At 36.1% G+C, this 24293-nt stretch overlaps 1 protein-coding gene across 1 annotated transcript; it reads right to left on the minus strand.

Moving 5' to 3' along the window:
• Positions 1-1245: 1245 nt before the first annotated feature.
• LOC141390129 (lateral signaling target protein 2 homolog) lies at positions 1246-23019 on the minus strand. The gene is made up of 5 exons (XM_073962768.1): positions 21910-23019; positions 9742-9882; positions 8931-9671; positions 7377-8872; positions 1246-3567 (listed from the first exon to the last, which is right to left on the minus strand). The coding sequence occupies exons 1-5, from the start codon at positions 21943-21945 to the stop codon at positions 2460-2462; spliced, it is 3522 nt and encodes a 1173-aa protein (XP_073818869.1). The 5' UTR covers positions 21946-23019; the 3' UTR covers positions 1246-2459.
• Between the last annotated feature and the right edge of the window lie 1274 nt (positions 23020-24293).

The raw sequence follows: 24293 nt of genomic DNA on the forward strand, positions 1-24293 counted from the left end.
AAATATTCAGCCCAATTATGAATGTCAACTCCCCGTGAGTTTTCTCACTTGCTCCTTTAAATTGAAACGACAGAAAGGCAAAACTCACGGGGAGTTGACATTGATAATCGCCCTGATTATGTGTAACCTTCGATAGCATGTTTAAGTCGTCCGCGCAAGCTATTTCCGATATGATCAGAAGTAGGACCAAGGTCCTCAAGTCGCTGTCCGGCAGCACCTGGGGTGCTGACATGTTTGTCATCTTGTTGACCTCTTACAAAGCAATAGGCCTGGCTGTGGTAAACTATGCGGCGCCAGTGTTGTATGCAAGTTAGCGCTACACAGTGGAAGAATATTCATATTTAAGGACTGCAGCAGGATGCCTCCTCATGACACCTGTGGCCCACTTCATTAGGAGGCGAAGATTTTACCGGTGAATCAGCACAACAGGATGTTGTCGGTACAGTTGATGTTGGTTTTTACCGCATTGAACATTCCTGTCACGATATAATGGACAGGCTTACCCCACCTAGGCACGTTAGGAGAGATCTTCATAATCTAGAGAGAGGTCCAAAGGTATAAACGAGAATATATAGAGCAACGAGCCTACAGGCAGTCTTGGGTAGCATTCACACTGATGCAGTCGCGCAGGCATTACAGAGATACAGTGTGAATGCCGTTCTCGGAGACCGCCCCCATCCATCGCAGCCACCTCCATTCGTATTGGGCGCGAATTGATGCCACGGTACCCAACATATGGCACGCATGTGGACTGGTACCACACGATGTGGTAAAAAAACAAATTTCCATTACAATTCCATTTAATAACTGAAATAATATACGAACATATTTGCGTTGCTACAACAGCAACAACTTACAAGAGATCAACAAGGTTTTCCTATATACTCGCCAAAGATTGTTAACGACCTTACCGGGTGTGTTATATTTTTTATATAGCATACATATAACATAAATATAGAAACACTGGCATTCTGAAGGTCCACTTCGATTTCCTCACACTCTGAATTGTAACACAGTGTATGAATGTCCCCATCCTTGCATCACAACTTCTCTCAGCCTTATTATGAACGTAAATTTCCCGTCATTTTTGTCTCTCTGCCGTTTGGGTTTGGGGTTTTATTAAAATTACTGTTTATATACGCCTACCCAATCGACACTTGCTACAATTTCAAGTCGATTTCTCCTTTAGAAAAACTTTATATTTCACATCTTATAAAGTAACTAACAATAAAAAAAAACAAACCATTTTAGTACTTTTTTAAGTTTTTATTATTGAATACGTTTTACAACAAATTGAAATTTGTTATTGTCTAATTGTCTTATGTAAAAAAAGTAAATTTATTCACATTGAATTATGATTATATACTCATTTGAATCTATTAATATACACTAAACATTTTACTACACATTATCATATTGTGTATGTCCTATAATTAAATAAAAAATATATATTTGTAAATATGTATAATAAAAAAAACGAGAACAAAAACGAATTTCTACATTTGTTGCTTGAAAAAAACGGGGGTTATGGAAAAACTGAAACAGATCATAGATAGTTTGGGCATTGGTAAAGTCTACCAAAAATCAAAAATGTGCAGACGACAAACATGGATGAAGATATGCGCACATATCAGCGAGTTCGCATGGTAGATTACGTTGAGTAATGGATTTCACAATGATAACACAAACATAATTTTAATATTGAAGAAGTTATAACACATAATAGAGTAAAGCTAAACAAAATAGTTATTTAATCCCAAACCCAAAAATATGTTTTTTTTTTCTTTTTGTTGCTTTTTTACAGTTCAGAAAGTGTTGTACTCTGCCAAAGGAACGAGAGAAATAAATCAATATATTATATACAATACAAAATTAAGAATATTATTTTTGAATTCAAACATATAACATACAGCAGTATAAACATAAACTCAAACATATTTCTTCACAATGTTTCCAAGAGAGATATAAAAAAAAAACATAAATATGCCGACTGATACATCTCCAAATAAATTATATCCTAATTTAAACAATTAGATGAGGAAGTTGTGTATAAATAGTTCCATATAAGTCCAATATTCAAAAACATTTCTCACTTAAAAAATGGTAAAAGTGGAAGGAAAGACAATATGACAAATATTTTTTTCAAATATGAGAAATGTCTGCATGTTCATCGTTTCTTTAAGATATAAAGCATACAGTCACCACATTGGATTGGTAAAGCTCATAAAAGCATATGCTGGTAATGCCAAATATTAAGTGAAATAAAGTTGCATTATTAATACAATATAAATAATAATTTATTCCATTCATAATTTAAACCAACTTCATGTTCTTCTTTGTTGTTCCTTTGACATTAACACTTCCTTTACAACATTATAAGCAAATTAACTAACAAAAAAAACAAAATAAAACAATACTTCAGTACATAATTAATAACATAAAACAAATAAAATTCTCTACTAATCAAAAGCTCGAGTAGTTGTAACAGGACGACGCAAACGGGAAGGTTCGTTGTTGGTTGCTGTTGTTGTTTGACTAACTAACTGATGGTGGGGTTGGTGTGACTGATGATGATGGTGTTGGTTGTGGTGGTGATTGTGTTGTGGCGATTGGTTTTGGGGATTACCATTTGAATTGGGACCCAATTCATGGACATAACAGGCACGGCACACACGCACTGCCTTGGTTAGACCATATTTGGGCAATGGGGCCGATGTATTTGAACAAACCCCACAAAATACCCCACCACAATTACGGCAGTGATGACGACGTCTAAATGCAGTAAATGGAGTGTTACAAGACATACAACGTGGCGCCTTTTGATCCGGTATCCAAGCAGGTGGTGACAAATGAACCGACCTTGACGTCGGTGGTGATGTACTTGCATTTGATTCGGATACACGACGAGTGCCGCCGCCGCCACCACCATTTGCGGTCGTTGTGGACCGTTCACAAACAGGTGAATTATTTTCCGATGATGATGGTGTTGTTGTGCTACCCGTGGAGTTATGACGATTTCTAAATAACTGATTACTGTTGCGTGAATGTTGTGGTGGCGGTGCAACTATGCTTTGAATATGATGTGTGGTCGGTTGTGTCTCCTGATTATCTAAACTTCGACTACGTTCGATTTGCTGACGTTGCAGTGCAGCATTTTCTGCTGATGCAGAAGCGTTGAGCTGTGGAGGTGAAACAACAGTACTTCCTGTCGAATGTCGGTACACTCGATTGTTGTCACCGCCACTACTGCTGTTGCCGCTACTACTGCTACTACTGTTACTATTCTGACTGTGATTATCCCCCTCGGGATTAACCTCTTCCGCTGAGTAAATACTCTGACTGGAGCCAGCACTCTCCTGTATCACATCATTTTCTGAAGCCCGAAATTCGAATAGCTCATTTTCTTTCGGTTTCTCTGGTATGTCAAGTTCTTCTTGTGCCGGTGACATATTGATTAGGAATACACTACGCAATATTTGGCGTAAATCAAATGCAAAATTAGTTTGTAATTGATCAGCAACGCCGGCAATCGACACAAACAAACGGTGCAATAAGTTTTCAGTATTCCTGAAAATATAGAAAAAAAAATTATATATTAATAACTATCATGGCCTTCAATATTATTGTAGCTATGGGAATATGGTATACATATATTGTTAATACTAGTATTGGCATTTAGTATTGAGGAATGAATTAATAAACATTAGCATTTGGGGATTGGTATAATTTTGGCCAATAAATGTTATCTCATTAATGTTTATTGTAGACTGTAATAAGAAATACAAACAAATAAAAAAAAAAATTACCGCTTGGAAAAAGAAAACCTAAAGGTTTTTGTCGTATTAATTGAAATATTTTCAGATTTTCAAAATCTAATTTATTTGGTTCTGATCGGAACCAAACTCATAGTTTCAGTAATCCGTGCTAGATTCAGTGTACCACAAATATCTTTGTACTCCTTGTAGGATAGAGATAATCAGAAGTTTGAAAAATAGTTTTACAACATATTTCACTGTAGTTGTCCTTCTTATACATTTCTTCTATCTTATTAAAAAGAACTGGCGACTTTTTGGGGATACGTGCAAAAGTTATTAACGAAATACTGTGAAATAATGCGCCCTTATTGATCCCACAAAAGTCTTCGTACTTTTTAGAATTGATTTGATTTTATTCCAATTTCAGCATATTAAAGATTATTTTATATCGGTTCCTCTTAAAATACAGTCTGCTGGACATATGAACTTGGCAACAAAAATATGGATTTGGATTAAAACACAAAAGTGTTGCGAAGGTCGTACCTGAGGGAATGAAACAGATTGTCTATATTAGAGGAGGATCTTATTTAGGGAGTCATTCTTTTCGATAGATAACGCGACCACCAGTCATTACGCAACAAACAGGGCGAAGAGAAGAGTATTACGTCACATCAGATGTCTTCCTGCCGAGGATGAACCACCACAATTTACAATGGGTGATGTTGCCAATGCATCATAAACGCTAAATCATCCAAAGCGTTGGGCCCTGATGGAATCTCCATGGTAATGCTGAAGCAGCTGGATGAGCCGGGAGTGGAGTATCTCACTAAAGTTCTCAACTTGTCGCTAGCCACCTCGTTGTTCCCGAAGTCTGGAAAATGGGCAGGGTGGTCCCACTACGGAAGCCAGCAAAAGTGAATCGTACAGGCCGATTTCTCTTTTGTCGCCCGTAGCAAAGACACTTGAGGGCTTACAACGCTTCACGCCATTACCACATATATCTGTCAACGACTCAACCAGAGACGACCGTGCGATAGAACAGTGATGGTGGCGCTTGATTTATCAAAAGCCTTTGATACAGTCAGGCACTCCACGCTGTTTGAAAACATTGAGCAGACAACCCTCCGGAAAAGCTTGAAACGTTGAATAGTCAACTATAAGTGTGGACGCCAGTCGTACGTGGAATTCAGGAATAAGAAGTCCGTAGAGTGAAACAGGGAGTCTCCCAAGGTGGGGTGATATATCCGGAACTGTTTAACCTCTACCTCTACTGTATTCAGCCCCCTCCAGACGGCATCGAGATCGTAACGTATACGGATGATTGCACGATCCTGGCGTCGGGTATATATCCTGATGACATCTGTGAGAGACTGAACAACTATTTAACCGATATTACCACCCTTTTCCATTCGAGGAATATGCAGATTTCCGCCACAAAATCTACAGCAACTCTGTTCACCACATGGACAGCGCAGTTTGGACGTGAGTTGAATGTCGTGGTAGACGGTAGCAAAATTCCGACCACAAACTGCCCTAACATTTTTGGGGTCACATTCAAAACTACATTCACGTCGTGCGCACACGCCACAGCTATCTGCGACAAGCTGAAAAGTAGGAACAAGGTCCTCAAGTCCCTAGTCGGCAGCACTTGGGGTGCAGATAAAGAAACCTTGTTGACCACATATAACGCGATAGGACGGTCTGTGGTAAGCTATGCGGGTCCAGTCTGATCCCCGAGATTATGTGATACGAATTGGAAAAAGATTCAAACTTGCCAGAATTCCGCCCTGAGAACAGCAACAGGGTGCCTCCTCAAATCTTTAGTGGACCATCTACATGAGGAGGCAAAGATTCTTCCAGTAAAGCAACACAATGAGATGCTTTCGTTGCAGTACCTACTTGGATGTTACCGAGTGAGCCATCCCAATCACCATCTTGTGGTTAGGCCCGACACATTCAGGCAGATCAGGAAGGATATCCATGCTCTAGAGGGAGATACAGGAGAGCACCCCTAGATCAACAGCATATCAAGTAGGTTTGAATAGCATTCACACGGACGCAGTTGCCACGGTCTTAAGCAATTATAGTGTGAATAAAGTACTCGGAGTACATTTCCCTCTATCGCAGCTGAGCTCCTCAGCTGCCACGAAAAACCAGAGTAGTTTTGGCTCAACTACGCTCGGGATATTGCAGTCGCCTAAATTCTTATTGGGCGGAAATCGATCGCGCCGTGCAAGACATCTGCCCAGTATGCGGCATGGGCCCGCACGACACAGAACACCTTTTCAACTGCCCCGCCAAACTTACCCATCTAACTCCAGTGGATCTGTGGCTACATCCCATCGAAGCAGCCATTTTTCTGGAAGTGGAGACAGACCCAGAGATAGACCCAGATTAAACAGAGGAACGAACATACAAACATAATAAAAAACACTGTTACAATAACAACAACCAGTCATTACAGTCGGTCGCCTTATAATTTGCAGCTTTTGGATTATTATATCAGGAAACATGGACTTGCCCGCGAAAAACATAACATCGCTATAAACAGGACCACAAGATGTACCTTCGGTGAAAATTTGCAAAGGATAATCGAAAATACATTAAACTGCAGATAAAGAAAGATGTTGAACTTTTGTGAGGGAGGTACCCTAAGCAGTGAACCAATATGGCTCGTTTGGACATCCAAAGTTGAGACTAAATCGGTTGCTCCCTTTAAGAGATATCGCGCGTACCATTTTCGAACGGTTATATAGGTGTTGTGCGCACCAGCCACTAGCTCTGGTGGCCGTAGGGGTTTTTTTACAGCTTTCGGGTCATTTTCTCAGGAAGTATGGATTTGCCCCTCAATAAACTTTTACCATCGTAATAGGGGCCTCGGAATACAACCTGATGCAAAAAAATCAAAACGATTCGAGGGGAGTTATTAAACTACACTTTTGTCTGGTAGTTATATCAAGATGTGCAAAATAAGGATCAAATCGGTTACTCTCTAGTAGAGTTATCATACGCACCTTTATAGCAACAATTTTTGAACTTTTGTGGGTGCGGTACCCTAGGAAGTGGACCGATATTTGCCATTTTTGAACTTGATCTAAGTTTGGGCAAAATATTGCGAATGTTATTTTAGACCCAATCGGTTGATCCGTTCAAGAGTTATGGTGCGCTCCAGCCACACAGACGGAGTGACATGGCTAAATCGACTTCAATTTGTCTGAAACAGATTTCATCCAAGAATACTTGAGGTCTAAAACCATTATTTCGATGAAGCACATTTTGGTCGTATGAAAAGGTTTAAAAGTGGAGGTTAATTTTTAATTAAGGACAAAGCCTAAAAGTCGACTATTCCTGGAACTACTATCGATTTTGTTACGAAATCATCAATAAAGGTTGCAAATATCACAAATCTATTTTTAATTGTTTTAAGTCTTTAGTGGAAGGTAAATATCTTTTTACTTCGTTCGAATTACAATTAAACTTATGTTTTTTTGATGGGGAAAAATTAATAAGGTTAAGAGAAACGTTGTTCAGTAGCCACTCGTTTGTGTGAAAAATCACAATTTTGATTTATAAAACAATCCGTCTTAAAGAATTATTTACTATAGGAATAAAAACACTTACTTAAATTTTATACGTCCTCCATTTCGTATTACAGTTTTATTGTCATCCAGCAGTGAGGATGATGAAGACGGTGTCTCAATATCCAAACCCAAAGAATTTGCAGCTTTACTATTCGACATAGTAATATCATCTTTGGGTTTACTACTGCTGCTATTGCTCGAACATTCTTCGCATTGTAGTGGGCCGGCAGTTTGCTGCTCATGTTTGTCGCCACCATGTCGGTGTGAACGACGCTGGTGATGCGAGTGATGAGTGTGACGACGACAGTGAGTAGACGAAGATACTGATGTCGTCGTCGATGAATGATGTTGCTGCTGTTGATGACTTTGGTTTGAGTGATGTTTACGAGTGTTATTTGTTGATGATATTTGGGTTGCCGATGATGTCGTTGTTGAATTATTATGCTGATGATGACGATGCTGGTGATGATGGTGCATATGATGATGGTGGTGGTGGTGACGATGATTGTGTCGTTGTTGATTATTATCTTTGCTACAAGTCTGTGGTAAATCACTATAACGTCTGCGGCGTAGCTGTTGGGCTGCCGACGAATTGGATGGATCTAGCGAACTTTGTAGAGATAAGGAGATTTCCGAATCCTGTAAACTTAAACTAGTGCTATTGACGGCGGCAATTGAATTGTTGTTGTCTTCATTAGCTTGTTCAATGTTAACATGGTGTTGTTCTTGTCGTTCAGTCTGTTGTGAGGGTGGAAAAGCCTTGGCACTTGTTGTGGGCATTTCAACATCCTGGTTATCATCGTCATCGTCTTGATTAGGCAAATCCGAATCGCTAACTACAAAATTATCCGTTAAAGGCACCTCTTGGGGTTGTAAAAGATTACCCAATGTGGTATTGGATATTAAATAGCCAGTGGCACAATCAGCTGAAGCAATTTCTAAATTTATTATTTGCTCCACCACATTGTTTAAATCATACAGGTGGTCATTGTCGTCGCCATGTTCCTCATCGTCATCATCACAATCATCGTCATCGCAATTTAGATCCGAATCATCATCATCTGCATAGTGTGCATCTATATCATCATCATCGTCGTCCTCGTCTTCATCGACTTCAATGTTTTCTTGGAGAGCAATATCTTCATCAGCTATCCAACTATCTGGCGATGTGGTACCACCGTTTGTTTCCTCGGCGGTGGTGGTGGACGCCATCGAATGTGTAGACCTTGGCGATGAAGGTGTGGATGAAATGGGAGTTGTGTATGGAGAACAATCATCCGATGAACTACTTGTGGACGGTGCTGGTGAAGGACTGTCTGCCCTTCTGCTGGTGGTACTGCGATTTTTTGTCTTAAATGTTTTACATGACTTTTGTTGTTGTTGCTGTTGAGCTTTGGAGGTAGTATTGTTATGTTGTAAAGATGTTGTTTCGTCTTTGTCAGCTCGTTCGCCACTTGCTACTCCACCGTAGTTGCTGCTACTTTTGGTATCATTGTTATTGTCTACTAATGTTGTTTGTTTTGCTTTTAATGTTTCCTAGAAAATAACACTACAATTAACCCGGTACATAACATAAGTACAGAACAGATATTACCTTCAAACTTATCTCTTCATTGGTACAAAGCAAACGTTCCAAATAGAAGAGCTCAGTTTCATTGAGATTTCTTAAATACTCTCGAACTTTGATCAATAAGCTACGAAATGGTCGAAACATTTCCGACAACTCCTCAGCTGGCATATCCATATTCAGAGGACCATCAGGATATATCACCAAACCGGCAACAATTGCCAAACGTGGTATAGAAAACATTAATGCCGGATCAAATGCATCGACTTGATCCTGTTCCAAAAGACCCAATTTTAAAGCTCTCTGTAGGGTTTCCGAGCATAGAACACATATCAATTCTTGCATTTCATATTCCTCCTTCGATTTCACCTGGACCATGGCGCTAACATAACGCCATTCGAACTCGGCAAATAGACGATCGAAACGTTTTAAACTTTCGTACAATTGTTCGGTGGCAGCATCATTTTTATCCAAATTTAAACGTTCACTATTTGGAACATTGTTGCGCAGACATTGGTCACGCAACAAGTAACGTACATTGTTCAGGCTGCGAGTAACAGCCTCGGCCAAAGGACGCATTTCCTTGCTTTCTTGTTCGCGATTCATAATTGATGAACCGGCGGCAAGACATTCGGCACCAAACCATAATTGGCCGGCTAAATTTTCTTGTAAAACTTCTTCGGGAAATTTGGCTCGAAATGACCGTTGATCACGTTCATCGCCCAATAATTCCTCAATGATTAAGTTTGTAATGGCCAAAACTTTATCCTTGAAACAAAAGAGAAAAGAGTGAAAGTTAGAGAAAACTAATAAAGATAAATGGTATGTTAATACGTACTTGACCTTGTCGTAGCCTGGAAACCAAACGGGAACATCGATCTGGTTCAGCTCTACCGTCGAAGCTATCAAGTTCACTGGCCACTGCTGCAAGAGCACGATCAGCGTGAAAAAATCGAGCCAATAACGACTTATCATCTGCCTATAAGGTAGAAAAGGGAAATGTGATAATTAAATGGTTCGTGACAATAATTAGTTTGTAAATTAAGTTTGTTTATAAAACAATATAAAGCAAGTTTAGGCAGAGGAAAAGAACTGGATATGTATATATGTATGTAATGTAGCTGTTTTGTTCACTTGATATGTTATGAGAATACGACAATTTAAGAATTTAAATCTATTACAGACAGATGGACGAAGTGGAGGAACACAGCTTTCATTTTTTGATACGATATAAGACTTTTGGAGCGTTGTATACACAAATAATTAAAGAATTAATATACAAATAACCCAGGATCTAATTTTAGTTAATTGGGGACAATCAGGTGAAACAGAAAGTTCTGTATGTTTTGCCAAATATTAAAAACGTTCTTTTGAAAGGTTGTTTAAATTAATTTGCTTTCGTAAAAGGCAGAGAAAACGTTATCGTTACATATCCTGATCGGTGTTCTTAATTTTTTTGTTTAGACACAAAAGAAATCTTATCCAATTGTTTATCGATACGAGCTGGAGAATAATGCCCCGTTTCTCTAAGACGACATCCATTTCATTTGACTTTCTACCAAATTACCTAACTAAGTATTTGTAATTTGGTGAATTCTTTTGAACGGTGAATTCTTAAAAACTCTCGTAGCCAAATATGTTGTAAATAGTTCGTCAATGTTTTTGTTTTAAAACAAAAAAGGAATACATATGCGTTCTATTTCACAAAGATAAAAAATGTCATATGTGTTTTATCTTGACAATAAAAACGTTCGAATCATTTTAGTGCTGTTATATTATGGAAAATAAACAAAAGACATTTAGAAATGTAAATATATTCTAAGAACTGGTAGGTATTATAAATCTATTATTGGAATTAATTGTTATTGTGCGAAAGTATGTGTTTGCTTTGTTCTCAATGTATTTATTGTTCGTATTTACTTGGTTTAGTTTTGTATTTGCAAAAAAAAATGTAATGTAATTCATTAATTTAAAGACGGAATAAAAGGTAATTAGCAATTCATTGCAATCATTGCCCCAACAATGTACACAACAACAACAACAACGAAATCCGCATTGCCAAAAAATATTAAAGTTAATGAACCCGTGGAGTTTGGTTTTATTATATTAAGGTTTCCTTTGTAAAAGCCACTCAACCAAAAATACAAAAACAAAAAAAAAGCGTTTGTTGTTTGTTTTTTGTTTGTTGTTGAATTTTCTCTTTGTACTAACAATGACGATAAAACCTTAACCTGTCTGTGCGCTTTACTTAGATTTATTTCACTTTTACTTAATAATAATCTTTTCATTAGAAGAAGTGTGGCAAATTTCAAAAGTAATTACTTTTCTGTGGTAACAAAAAAAGGTGAAAAACATTATGTTATGTACTTGAGCAGTGTGTTTAAGGTCGAACAAATGCTTTCATTTAATTTTAGCATTAACTTTCGTTTGACATTGTCTGGATTAGAAACTTGATGGATAAATATTTTCATTACTATAGAAACCCTAGGCAACCCAAAAAATTGTGTTTTTCTTTTTTTGGTTGAAAATTTATAAATTTGCAACATTTCATGGTCATAAGAGGAATGTAACTGTAACCTATGAATACCAAACTCCCTTATATACAGTAGCGTGTTAAAAGATAACTATATGCTAGTAATTTGCTAAGTTTTTATATATTCAGTTTTTATAAATATTCTTAGTTTTATTCAGTTTTTATTTTTATTTATTTTGTCCTTGATGAATTTTTGTCTTCTATTGCAATAGAATGCAATAAAATGTATCACCAAAATGGTCAAAAAATTAATTATCTATGATTTTTTATTCAAAAGAGATATATGGGTTTATTCTGTACGAAAAATCCCCGTGAGTTTTTTCACTTTCTCCCTTAAGTTGAAACGGCGGAAAGACAAAAATTCGCGGGGAATTTTCCTTCAGAATAACTCCCCTAGTAAAGTTCCGGCAGCTCCACTGGTTCAGGAGCTCATCAGACATAATATATTTATTTATTCAATTCATTTTTAATACTAAAGCCTCCAAGGCCAATAAATAGTATTAACAAAAATGTGACATAATATATAGAAAGTAGGAAAATCTGCAAAAATATATTTTGACAATTCCGCGAATTGAACCGCGATTTTCTTTGATTATTTTTACATAAATGTAATCCTTTATACGCGATTATTATATTTGCCAAAAAGGTGTGTCACAAATTATAAAGATTCGGGAGTAATATCCCTATTTATCCCAAAATAGAATGTGGTGGCACATCCGCAGTTCTTGACGAATCTGTCTAAAATAATTTATATTGACGTATTTTTAATAGGCGGCCATTGAAATCGGATGCACCTTATAATCATATGCACATCGCGTAATTTTTACCCACTTGAAGGTTTTTTTGAATAGTAAGATGCAACTGATGGCACACTTTGGCCGCTGAATGAAACATAGGAAAATCCATGCATATTGATAGACATGGACTCCCTGTATCCGAAAAGCACATGGACCTCAACTGATCTAAACGGATTCGCGAATTACACGCTTTTTAATTTTTGTGTTTTTTCTTTGGTTGTAATTTCATTATTACGCTCTACTACTTATTTCTATTGCTTATCGCAAAAAGCTAATATACTTTCACGATGACAAATTATTTTCCTTGTAATAGTTTTAGCAAAATACTTCAGGTTTTGTATGGAAAATTAGCGAAATAGTAGAATAACTCCCAACATTTATTTTTCAAATTTTTCGTGTTTAACCAAAAATATATTTTTGAAATAATTTCCAACAATAAGTTTCCGTTCTTTGTTGTTGCTGTAATATGCAACAACATCTTTATAATTTTGGTCTCACATTTTTCTACGCGTTGTCTAGATTCTGTACGTATTTTTAAATTATTTTTTTAGAGATATTTTGGACTCTAATTTAGAATAAATAAAATTTTTTCCAAGATTTCTTCAATATTTTTGATTTTCCGCGAAAATAAAAATAAATTTAGCAACTATTTTAGCATCTACGGATAGATATCAAATGCTGCTAACGATTCATGTTCTAACATGATAACATGTTCTTATTACAACACAATAGGAATTTTTAAATACTTTTTCTTTACAAGAGAGTAAAACCGCATATAACTTTCCAGTGCAGCATCCAATTTTGTGAACGCGAACAGATTTGAAAGCACGATTTTTTTCGTAACCCATGTACCAAAAATGGCGGATGTGCTCGCCAAAAAAGTTTTTAATTTTTTTTCTATGTAATTGTAAAGGAAATTTGAAATTTACCATATACACTTTCATACGGGCAAAATGTGCCTCATCGAAATAATGGTTTTAGACCCCAAGTATGTTTGGACGAAATGTGTTTCAGACAATTTGGAGTTGATTTAGCCATGTCCGTCCATCTGTCTGGCTGGCTGGTGCGCACGATAACTCTCGAACGGAGCAACCGATTCGGTTAAAAATTTGGCTTTCGTAATATTTTGTCCAAACTTAGTTTAAGTTCGAAGATGGGTTATATCGGTCCACTCCTTCCGGTACCTCCACAACAGAAGTTCGAAAATGTTCGGAAAATTTGTGGGAACGATAACTCTTGATGAGAGTAACCGATTTGACCCACACTTTGTACATCGTGAAAGTTCTAGCAGTCTTAGATGAAGTTTAAATATGGACCCAATCGGTCCACTGCTTCGGGTACCTCCCACACAAAATTTCGGGAAAGTTCAGTTTATGACCTGCTCTTGAATCGCTTTGATTTTTGTTGTAGCAACTTGTATTCGCTGTCCCCCATACGACGGTACAAGTTTCATAAAGGACACGTCCATACTTCCTGAGAAAATAGCCCGAAAGGTGCGAAAAAAAACCCATATGACACCGTGGTGTGTAGTGGTTGGAGCGCAAGATAAATATCGAACGGATCTGCCAATTCGGTTCAAAATTTGACCTTCTTAATATTTTGTCCAAACATTGTTTAAGTTTGAAGATAAACCATGTCGGTCCACTCCTTCAGGTACCTCCCTCACAAAAATTCAAAAATCTTCGGAAAAAATATGCGCACGATAACTCTTGAAGGGAGTGACTGATATCTACCATATCTACCAGATATAGATCAGGTTCGAATATGGACTATATTTGTACCTCCCACACAAAATTTCGGATAAGTTCACTTTAAGACATGCCCTCGAATCACTTTGATTTTTGTTGAAGTGATTTGCATTCGCTACCTCCATTACGACGCACTACGTCGCGAGTTCATATTAACTGTGGCCAAACATATAAGAAGTTGTCGTAGGTGCATCAATTTTGGTACACGTACCTATTATTGACTTACAATCTTCAGGACAAAAATTTGGGTTGGTCGGTCCACGTTTTGATATAGCCCCCATAGAACCGTACCTCCCGATTTTCGGTATTTTGAGTGTTTAAGACACAATGACCAACCGAAAGTATTCAAATTTTGTGGTTAGTCTTCGGCAGAGGTATCAAACATTCCAACAGAGAATTGTGGGCTTAGGTCCACGTTTTGATATAGCTCCCATATAACGGTACCTCCCGATTATCGGTATTTTGAAGATTTTAGCCTCATTATTACACCGAAATTGCTGAAATTTGGTATTTAGTCTTCGCAGGGGGCATTATACCTTCACCATGAAATTTGTCTGCATAGGTCCACGCCTTCATATAGCCCCCACAGGACGGTACCTACCGATTTTCGGTATTTTGGAGGTTTTAGCCTGATTATCACACCGAAAGGGCTAAAAATTGGTATTAAGTCTCCGTTGGGGGACTTATAACCTTCCACCAGAAATATGTCGGTGTAGGTCCTCGTGTTCCTATAGCCCCCATAGAACCGTGCGTCCTCATTTTCGGTGTTTTGAGTGTTGTGGCCTCAATATCCACCCGATATGACTGAAATTTGGTGTTTAGTCTTCATATTGTTTGGGAGCATATTGAATATATCAAACTCTTGTCTTTATATATGAGAAATTTCCTTTAAAAAAATTTTTGACCGATTAGTGGTCAAAAAACGGTCAATTTTTTGTAAAAAATCGAATTTTGATTTTCGCTGTTCACAATTTTTTTAAAAATTTATATTTTTAAAAATTCTCTCGTTTTAAAGCAAGACTATTAGGTACTTAATAAGCCCACAAAAATATATGATGATCGGTTCATTCGTTTTCGGGCTATAGCCAACACCGCAAAACGATTTGTTACAAAAAAGGGTATCCTCTCAGTGAGGTGGTCGCTGAAAAAGAGAAGTGACACATTCGTCTGCAAACCTCTGCAGCTGGGACCTTTATATATTTGAAGTACTCACTTTTTACTACTCATACATCAAAAAATATCGATATACACTTTTATACAATTTTTTTCCCACTCCACTCAATTTAAAATTTGCTACAGAAAATTAATAAACTTAGTAATACACGTTTGGGTAAATGTAAACACCATATGATTAATATTTACATGCAAACAAAGGTGTAGCCAAGTTTATTACATCCCAAGAGAACTTAGGAACCATTTTTGCAGTGACCGCTACTTTTAAATATTAACGCATAATATAATTTATTAATTTTAGAAAAAAACACACAAAAATAGGTATTAACTAAAATTGTCGGATTTAAATCCTCATATAACAAAAACTACTTCACATATCAGTACCAAATATTCAGATTCTTCTTAATTAATATGTTTTCTATCACTCTCCATCAATAAATTTGTTCAACGAAGTATTTAGTTTTTACCATTTTTGTCCACGTTCGTGACACTGTGCGACGGTAACATTTTTTTTAGGAGCGGGTCCATATTTCTTGGGAAAACATCCCGAAAGGTGTAAAAAGCCCTATGTCACCATATGTGGCTCTCGAACTGTTCTACCGATTTGGTGCAACATTTGGTCTTCGTCATATTTTGTCCAAACTTAGTTTCGTGGGGCAATACCGGTCCCCAACTTCCGGTACTTCTCCCCAATATTTAAAAAATGTCACTAAAATGTTAGGACGATATGACTGAATGGTGCATTCAATTTGGTCCAAACTTTGGATCTCTTTAGTTTAACTTCTAAAATGGTCCATGTCGGCCCTCCCTAAGGGTACCTCCCCAACCATGACACATGGACTGTTGCCGCACTTTGTGAAATGGCAAAAGCAAGAATATACTATTTTCAAGATTTTGACATTTTTTTCCTAATAAACTTGTCAAAAATTTCAAAAAGTAGATTTTTGCAGGTTCTGTAACAGAACATTTTATTTTACTCATTGCTTAGTTTACAACAATTTAAATTATTATTTTTTTTTTTTTGTAGTCAAAAGAGCAAACTGTCGAAAATGAGTTCCCCACACACATATTTATCAAAATGTACGGGAACGGAAAAATGGCAGAAACGTCAAAAACACTGGAACAGATGTCAAAGTCGGTATGCTAGCCAATCAAAAGCAGGCGAAAGAGAAAGCTATTCAACGGCATTTTTGTCCAAAGAGAAGTGAACAATTTGCAACATTTTGGTGTACGGGAAGGCGTTTTAGGGAAAATGTGCAAAAGTGAGAGGTTAAAATTGTAAAAACTATGCTTTTCAAAATATTAAATATATTATTAAAACAACTTTAATTTATTTGTGGAAAAATTGGCGATGTTTACCAAGGGGTAAGGCAGGGAAAACTATAGTTTCGGATCTCGCCACACTTCCATTGTACCCAAGTGTCAATTGTTCGCTCAAATAGATACGTGTCCAAAGAAACACTCTGATTTGGCACTACCTAAACCCGAACAATTTCACTTGCAAACAAAACCAAATCCTTCCCACTGCTATGCGTTCGTTGAGTCTCAACGAAAAACACATAACTAATTTGTTTGTATTGCTTAGGAGTGTTGGCGTTTTTATTTGGGCTTACTACTTCTATTTTGCTTTTCAAAAAGTCAGGCTTAATGCCATAGTCATTGTTTTAATATTTTATTAAAACAACTTTAATTTAGTTCAACATTGTTTACCGCCAATAGCAATTTGTCAAAAAGGGGTGGAAAAAAGAACACATTGACCTAAAGCTCAAATAGTTTTATTTCTAAAATAAGGAGTTTTAAGGATTTATTTTGAGACATAGGTGTAGTTTAGGATAAATTTGCTTTTGTAACAATGACGGCTTTATAGGCTTGGTTACACGTTTGAAATAAGTAGATAAAACACTTTAATGTGGCAAGTGCAAAAACGAGAATAATTTTTTCTATTGATTTGTTTAGATTTGAAAATCCAATTGAAATTATTAATATCATTTAAGTTCAGCTTTAATGTTACATTAAAACTGCAATTTTTGACAAAAGACAGATTGATCTGATTCTATTACATTGTAATATGTAATATGTAAAAGTGTGTACCTACTACGTATTAATATTCATTGCGAATGTTCTTCTCGTTTTAACGCAGGAATCTACATTTTTTTCTGTTTTGAGGTCATCATCATAAAGTATAAATGACAAATGCTGACGTCATAGTCGTAAGGATTATAAATAAACTTGAAAAATTTTAATAAAAGCAACACCCCCTATAAACGCGTACGTATACGACAATAACCTTCGATACATCAACACACACATAGCTACATACAAGCACATATTAGAAGAAGGATGTGTTTTTAGTATTCTCCTTCCTATTAAACACAAATGTACATTATTTTTAAAATACACGCATTATGAGAATTGTTTGTCAACACACACACAAACAGACACTAATTCTACTGTCCGAAAATCGAACAAACGCTTGATATGTGCCATCAACAATAAAAAATATAAATATTCAATTATCGGATAACAAATATACACATGTTCGTATGTATGTATGTTTGTTTGTATAAATGTACTATATACAATTTTCATTGCTTTTAATGTTTGTTATTGCTTTTATTGGTATTCTTATCATATCTCTCAAATACGAAGACACAAAAAGTAAACACAATAATTATCTGCTAGATACTCGACATATCACTAAATAGATGAGTAAGTAATTGTGTCTTTTGATAGAATTGATTTGATATTGAAAATCAAATAGAACGTTGTTCTTTGCACTTAGATTTCCAAGAATTGTTGGTCATCGGACCGATATACGACTATAAGTCAGGTTCCTCTGTGTGGGGAAAAAGCAAATGCACTGACAACAAACTATTGTCAGGGATTGGTAATATGTTTACACAATAACTGTCCACTAACTAAAAAATAGAATATGGATATTCTTAATAAAAAGTTGGTATATTTTTGAAATCATCAAAATGTGTAATATGCATTCTTTTGATACATAAATAGGACGTAGAGCTTTGCTTTTGAACAACAACAATATGGTGGGGCAAATCCATCTATGCTATTTATAAACATTTTAGCAAAATTTTAATGTTACGGATATGATTACAGTAACAAAACGCTATTAAAATTTCCACACTCCATAGACAGTCTTGGAACGTGATCTAATTTTGAAATTCATTGCTTTTGACACTTAACATGCCAAACAGTCAGTTTGTTGGCCAATTTTTTGATAAATACATGGACTACCCTTACAATGCACATGCGCAAAGTTTAGAACTTTTACGGGTTGTTTTCGTATGAGGCCTTCTTGGAACTTTATACTCATTTAGAAATAATTTTATAATGTGCAATGTTCCGGCCAAATTGGATCCTCAATTTGTAAGTAATAGTGCTCAAGAGATGATGCTTTTGTTGTGGCAACGCAAATATATTTGATCGTGTATTATTTCCGTTACAAGGTTCTGGTTCCTCTCTGTCCATACTCACAAATTCTGTAACTTGGACTGGTTGCGTTCATAAAGAATCCGGAGACAGGAGAGTGGGGTTAGCTCGGCAGCTAAACAAATGCGCCGTGCTTGTGGCATTAATTCGGGGCCGACAGGAATTGAAGCGGACTGGATCGTCCGGATCTTAACTGGGTTAAAACGGCTCGTGTTTGCATTGGCAGCTGGCGTTCTTCTGCTGCGATGGGTGTGGGTAGTGGCCAAGTACGGCATTCACACTGTATCTCCCCAGCAAACCAAATGGTTGGTTATAAAATTCGCAAATACAATTTTTAAATATTTTAAATATAAATGCAACATATAAAAATTCAAGTTAGTCCATATTTTCCTTGCGTCAATTGTCAGTTCAATGTAGAGGGAGGTGAGGTATATGGGAACCCTCTGCCTCTCAACACCCTTTCTCACCTACAAACTGGCAATTGCAACAAGGAAAATTGCTTAATGTAAATATGGACTTAGTGCTGATAGACTCAACATACACAAAGTGTACTTATGCTCTGTTTTAGAACCTACAAGAAGCTACTATTGTTTACTACGATAACATTTTTTCCTTTATGTTATCGGAAAAAATAGTATGTAGCAACTAGTAGATTCTTGCAGTTCTGGAACAGACCAATTGTTCTACTATAACTACAAAACAGTAAAAATCGTTAGAAACGTTTGAAATTACAATCTTCCAATAAAAAACATAACAAAGAAAAATTGATCAATAAAAAGAGGCGTCATAGCAAAATTGTTTCCTTCGATATTCATACGACATTATTCCAAAACCGTCCAGAAATCTTTACGAAGATACGGAAGGAACCTTCGATTTTCATACGACATTCCGAAATCGTTCAGAAATCTTTACGAAAATTCTGAAGGAAAAATTCACCTTTCTATTTTCTTCCGATTTCGTTCCGAATTCTGACCGAAATTGAACCGATTTCGCTTTGACATTTCGTTCCGAAATTATGTCAACCACTTCATACAACCTGGGTTGAGGACGCCTGTCGATTAAATCGCGACAGGCATGCTCACTGCGATAATACCCAAACAGGTACTACATCGACAACATCCTGTTGTGTTGATACAGCGGCCTCCTCATGAAGAAGATTCTGGCAGGTCTATATAAGGTTCGCATATGTCTGGAAGAAATATTACGAGGAACAAATTTTATACCACATTCGTTGGAAGTTTATCGTCCGAACTAGTTTAACGAAAATGTTTGAACTTTTGTGGGGAAGGTACGGGTAAGAGTGGACTGATATAGTCTATCTTCGAACTGCATCCAAGTTTATACAAAATAATACAAAGACCAAATTGATTCATTCGAGAGTTATCGCGCACTTTAGCCAGACAAACGGATGCTTATACCTAAATCTACTCCAAATTGTCTGTAGAAAAACCTCGTTAGCCTAAAGGCTTATGGAATAAAAATGACAATATGTAGTATTCCGATCCGTTTACTCTTGTAACCGATATTGAACTGCATAGTTCATGCTCAGCCCTAAAAATACACCTGTGTAGGACGGAATCCAGTAAACTCCACAAAATTTGTCAAAAGATTTAGCCAGAGCTTTATTTTGGTGACAAATTTGGTGACGATTTTCGACGTCGACTTTTACTTTTGCACCTAATCACATTCCAGTGATCTCTTCACAGTAAGGTCAGTTAGACAAAAGGTCGGACGCAATGAGACCTCGACTTTGTTATATTGAAGTCAACAATTAGAGTTTTCTCATTATAAAAGTTTGACATTTGACAAATCCAGCAGATGATAAAACAAGTGTCCCTGCCAAATTTCGCCACAATTTCGTGTTTCATTAATATTCTCCAAATATCTGGAATGTTTGAATGAGAGAGATTAAATGGATGACTAAATATAATTTCTCTGATGACGTAGACTTACAAAACTGTCTGTTGTAATGTCCCAACCAAACAAATCTGTTCTGCTTAAACAGTACAAATTAAAACGAAGTAAAATTCAGCAGTCCCCTATTTAATAACAAAACATCTGATTAATATTGACATGAGTCACCACTACTTCTGGATGAATCGTCATTCACAGGGCCTACCGCTGCTATCACCTATTAACACCCACTAACCCCCGCAACGATAAGTGCAATTCAGTTCAATTGAATACGTTTTAAACAAACTGAAATGAAAAACGATTACATTTGACAAAGTGATTTGACTCGTATTTTAGTCATAATGCATACATATGTAAGTGTGTAAGTATGTACTGAAGGCTAAACAAACAATTGCCAAACAATGACCCCATTTCTGTTAAAGCCCAATACGCATTACATTTTTTTCTGCTTCAATTAGAGATGGTTTTAACGTAAAAAATAGACGAAAACCTGTTGTTTTAGGCCTCAAGAAATAAGGAAATTGAATAAAAATACAACAATGTTTTGAAGTCGTACTTAACAACAATTACAATGAATTTATGCACAACAATATGGAAAATAAAACAAACATCAACTTGCCCTCTTTTTTAATTGCGTTACCACCTAAATACGACTGACTTAAATGGCTACAAACTTCGCTCAAAGACAGGCGGATAGAAAAAAAACAACAACAATAGTAACCAAATGACGCGACAACGCAATTTTTCAAGTGGAGGAGATACGTCCGACACTGTTTTTTTTTTTGCTTGCTTTTGCTTTGCATTAAGTAAAACGACATCGCCAGCGCAGCATATGGTTTGATTACAATGCTTATTGTCGTTGTATTGTTGTTGTTGCATTACTGTCTTTGTTACCTTGTGTTTTTACTCATTATGACGTTTTGTAATGTTAATGGAGATTGTTGATTGTTGTCTCTCTGAATCTCGTATTTTGTTGTGATGATGTTTTGGCGTTTTGTTGTACTTGTTTCAGACAGAAACGGGAAATTATTCAAAAGTGCAAACAAAGAGACAAAGCAAATCTCCAATAAACGCCGTAATGAGTAAAATCACGAAGAAATCCAAAGAAAAATATAGAAAAATAATATGAAACACGTATAAAAAACATGATGATTACTGTTTTGTTCAACCATTGCGTTGTTGTTATTGTTTTTTTTTGTTGATATTGCCAGCCATCGTCGTTCGAGTTAATAACACACAGATACTACCAACACACATACATACATCCACACTTATTTACAAAGCCCCAACACAAAGGCAAAAACAAAATGAAACAAAAAATAGCCACAAAATGTTTTTTTTTATTTTTTTAATAAAGTCTTGAGTTTGACTTGTCTTAACAACAACCTTACCTTCGGCTTGTTTAACCATTTAAGTATTGTATCCATTATATTGTATTGAAAGTTGGAATTGCAAACACTCGTCGTCTCGTGGTGTGTGCTCTGTACTACACCAACAAATAGAGGCAATGAGGTTACAGAAGATGGATGATGAAAAAGAAGTGGCTTAATTTTACACTTCTTTCTTTCCGTGTGTCGCCCAATTCACCAGAAAAACAACGAGGAAAACACACCCGATACCTCCTCTGATGCCACCCACTGCTCGCAATCACATCACAACAAATGCATTTACACACAATAGCAGCACAATAGCATTGAGAACTCACGAAAAATTGTAACAAAACCTTGAGATCGACTTGTGTCGTCCGTAACAACTTGAAATCCGTTTTTGTTTTTTATTTTGCTCAACAACCTGCTTTCTTTGTGTTAATTTGCGCAATTTTCACCACGAAAAAACCACCAGTTAATATTTTCAATTTTTCTTCTTCCAATATGTCTCACAGGCCCACAAGAAACTGTGATTTCAATGAAATTAAACGAAACGGAAAAAATTGCTGGACGAAATGATTCACGAGAGCAAGCGTTTTTCAACTGAAACACATTAAAACATTTGCTCGCTTCGAAATCCAATGCATGCGAGTGAGTTTGTGTGTCCCCGACCCGACCGACCGATACGACTTAACTTCTTCTCGTTGTTTGTTGTATTAGCGTAGCGTATTTTTTGCCCCACACACTTCTCTTCTTCTTTGCAAGACTATCAAAAGCCACATCCAATATTTTTCATTTTCTTTGCTTTTTCCTTGTGTGCTGGCTTCGATTTTATCACTATTACTTTTGTGTAACTTTTGTCCAGCTTATTCACAAATAATTTTCTTTAATTGTTATCATCATGATTGTAAATTTTCCTTTGGAATATCCACGTTTTAAATTGTACGCAATAAATAATTGTTCACCCAAAATTTATTTTGTAATAATTCGAGTAGGGAACTGGCAAACAATCGGTAATTTTATCGATAGTATCGATAATTTTTGTAATCCGATATTACAAAAAATATCGAAATCTTGCAAAAAAAATTTCAGCTGGGTATACACTAGAGCTGGCAAAAAATCGATGGCACTATCGATACTATCGATTGTTATTTAAAAATTCAATATCGATAGATAGTTTTGCCTATCGATATTATCGGAATAAAAACCCCTAACCTGAAATCCATTGCAATAAATAGAAATTTCGCTGCTTTTCGGTTATGTGTGTACACACGTACACACTTTTCGGTAAAATAAAATGTATTTTTTTACATTTTTTATAAAACAAAAGTACTTGTTTATTCTCCTTTACATTTCTGTGAACTACTTTTGCATAATTTCAAGAAAATCATTGACATTTCCGCCATTTTCATCCCCAAACTAATGGCGATGACAACTTAACGATAATATCGATAGCAATCAATATTTTAAAACATTATATCGAAAATATCTAATGTTGGGAATATCGATGGTTTACCAGCTCTATAAAGCGTAGAGCTGGCAAAAAATCGATGGCACTATCGATAAAATCGATTATTTTTTAAAAATTAAATATCGATAGATAGTTTTGCCTATCGATTTTATCGGAACAAAAATCCGCAACCTAAAATTCATTGAAATAAATAGAAATTTCGCTGCTTTTCGGTTTTGTGTGTGTGAGAAAGTAAGTCTGTAGTCATACGTACACATTTTTCGGAAAAGTAAAATACATTTTTTAATATTTTTATAAAATAAAAGCAATTGTTTATTCTCCTTTACATTTCTGTGAACTACTTGTGCGAAATGTCCAGAAAAGGATTGACATTTCCGCCATTTACATCTCCAAATTAATGGCGTTGACAACTTAACGATAATATCGATAGCAACCGATATTTTAAAATATTATATCGAAAATATCTAATGTTGGGAATATCGATGGTTTGCCAGCTCTAATAAAGCGGGCCATACACTAGAGCTAGCAAAAAATCGATGGCACTATCGATAATATCGATTATTATTTAAAAATTCAATATCGATTGATAGTTTTGCCTATCGATATTATCGGAATAAAAACCACTAACCTGAAATACATTGATATAAATAGAAATTTCGCTGCTTTTCGGTTACCCTGCGTTTACAAATGACAGGACAGTTGACTTCATGTATTGATTGTCAAAATCCCACAACTTGCCTGTGTGACGTAGGCGTCCCGACAACTGCAAAAACAGTTGTAAAATTTTTAATGAAAATCATCGACTTCTTTTTGTTTTCCATTCACATATTTTGTTTTTGTTCATGTTCTTTTGTTTTTAACACATTTCAATCATTATCTCACTTATTTTTACAAAAATGCAAAAAATTTGTCTTCCTTACTGTCTGGGAAAAAATGA

This window comes from Musca autumnalis, unplaced genomic scaffold (assembly GCF_047663935.1).
Source record: "Musca autumnalis isolate F117 unplaced genomic scaffold, ASM4766393v1 scaffold_1, whole genome shotgun sequence".
NCBI classification, from domain to species: domain Eukaryota; kingdom Metazoa; phylum Arthropoda; class Insecta; order Diptera; family Muscidae; genus Musca; species Musca autumnalis.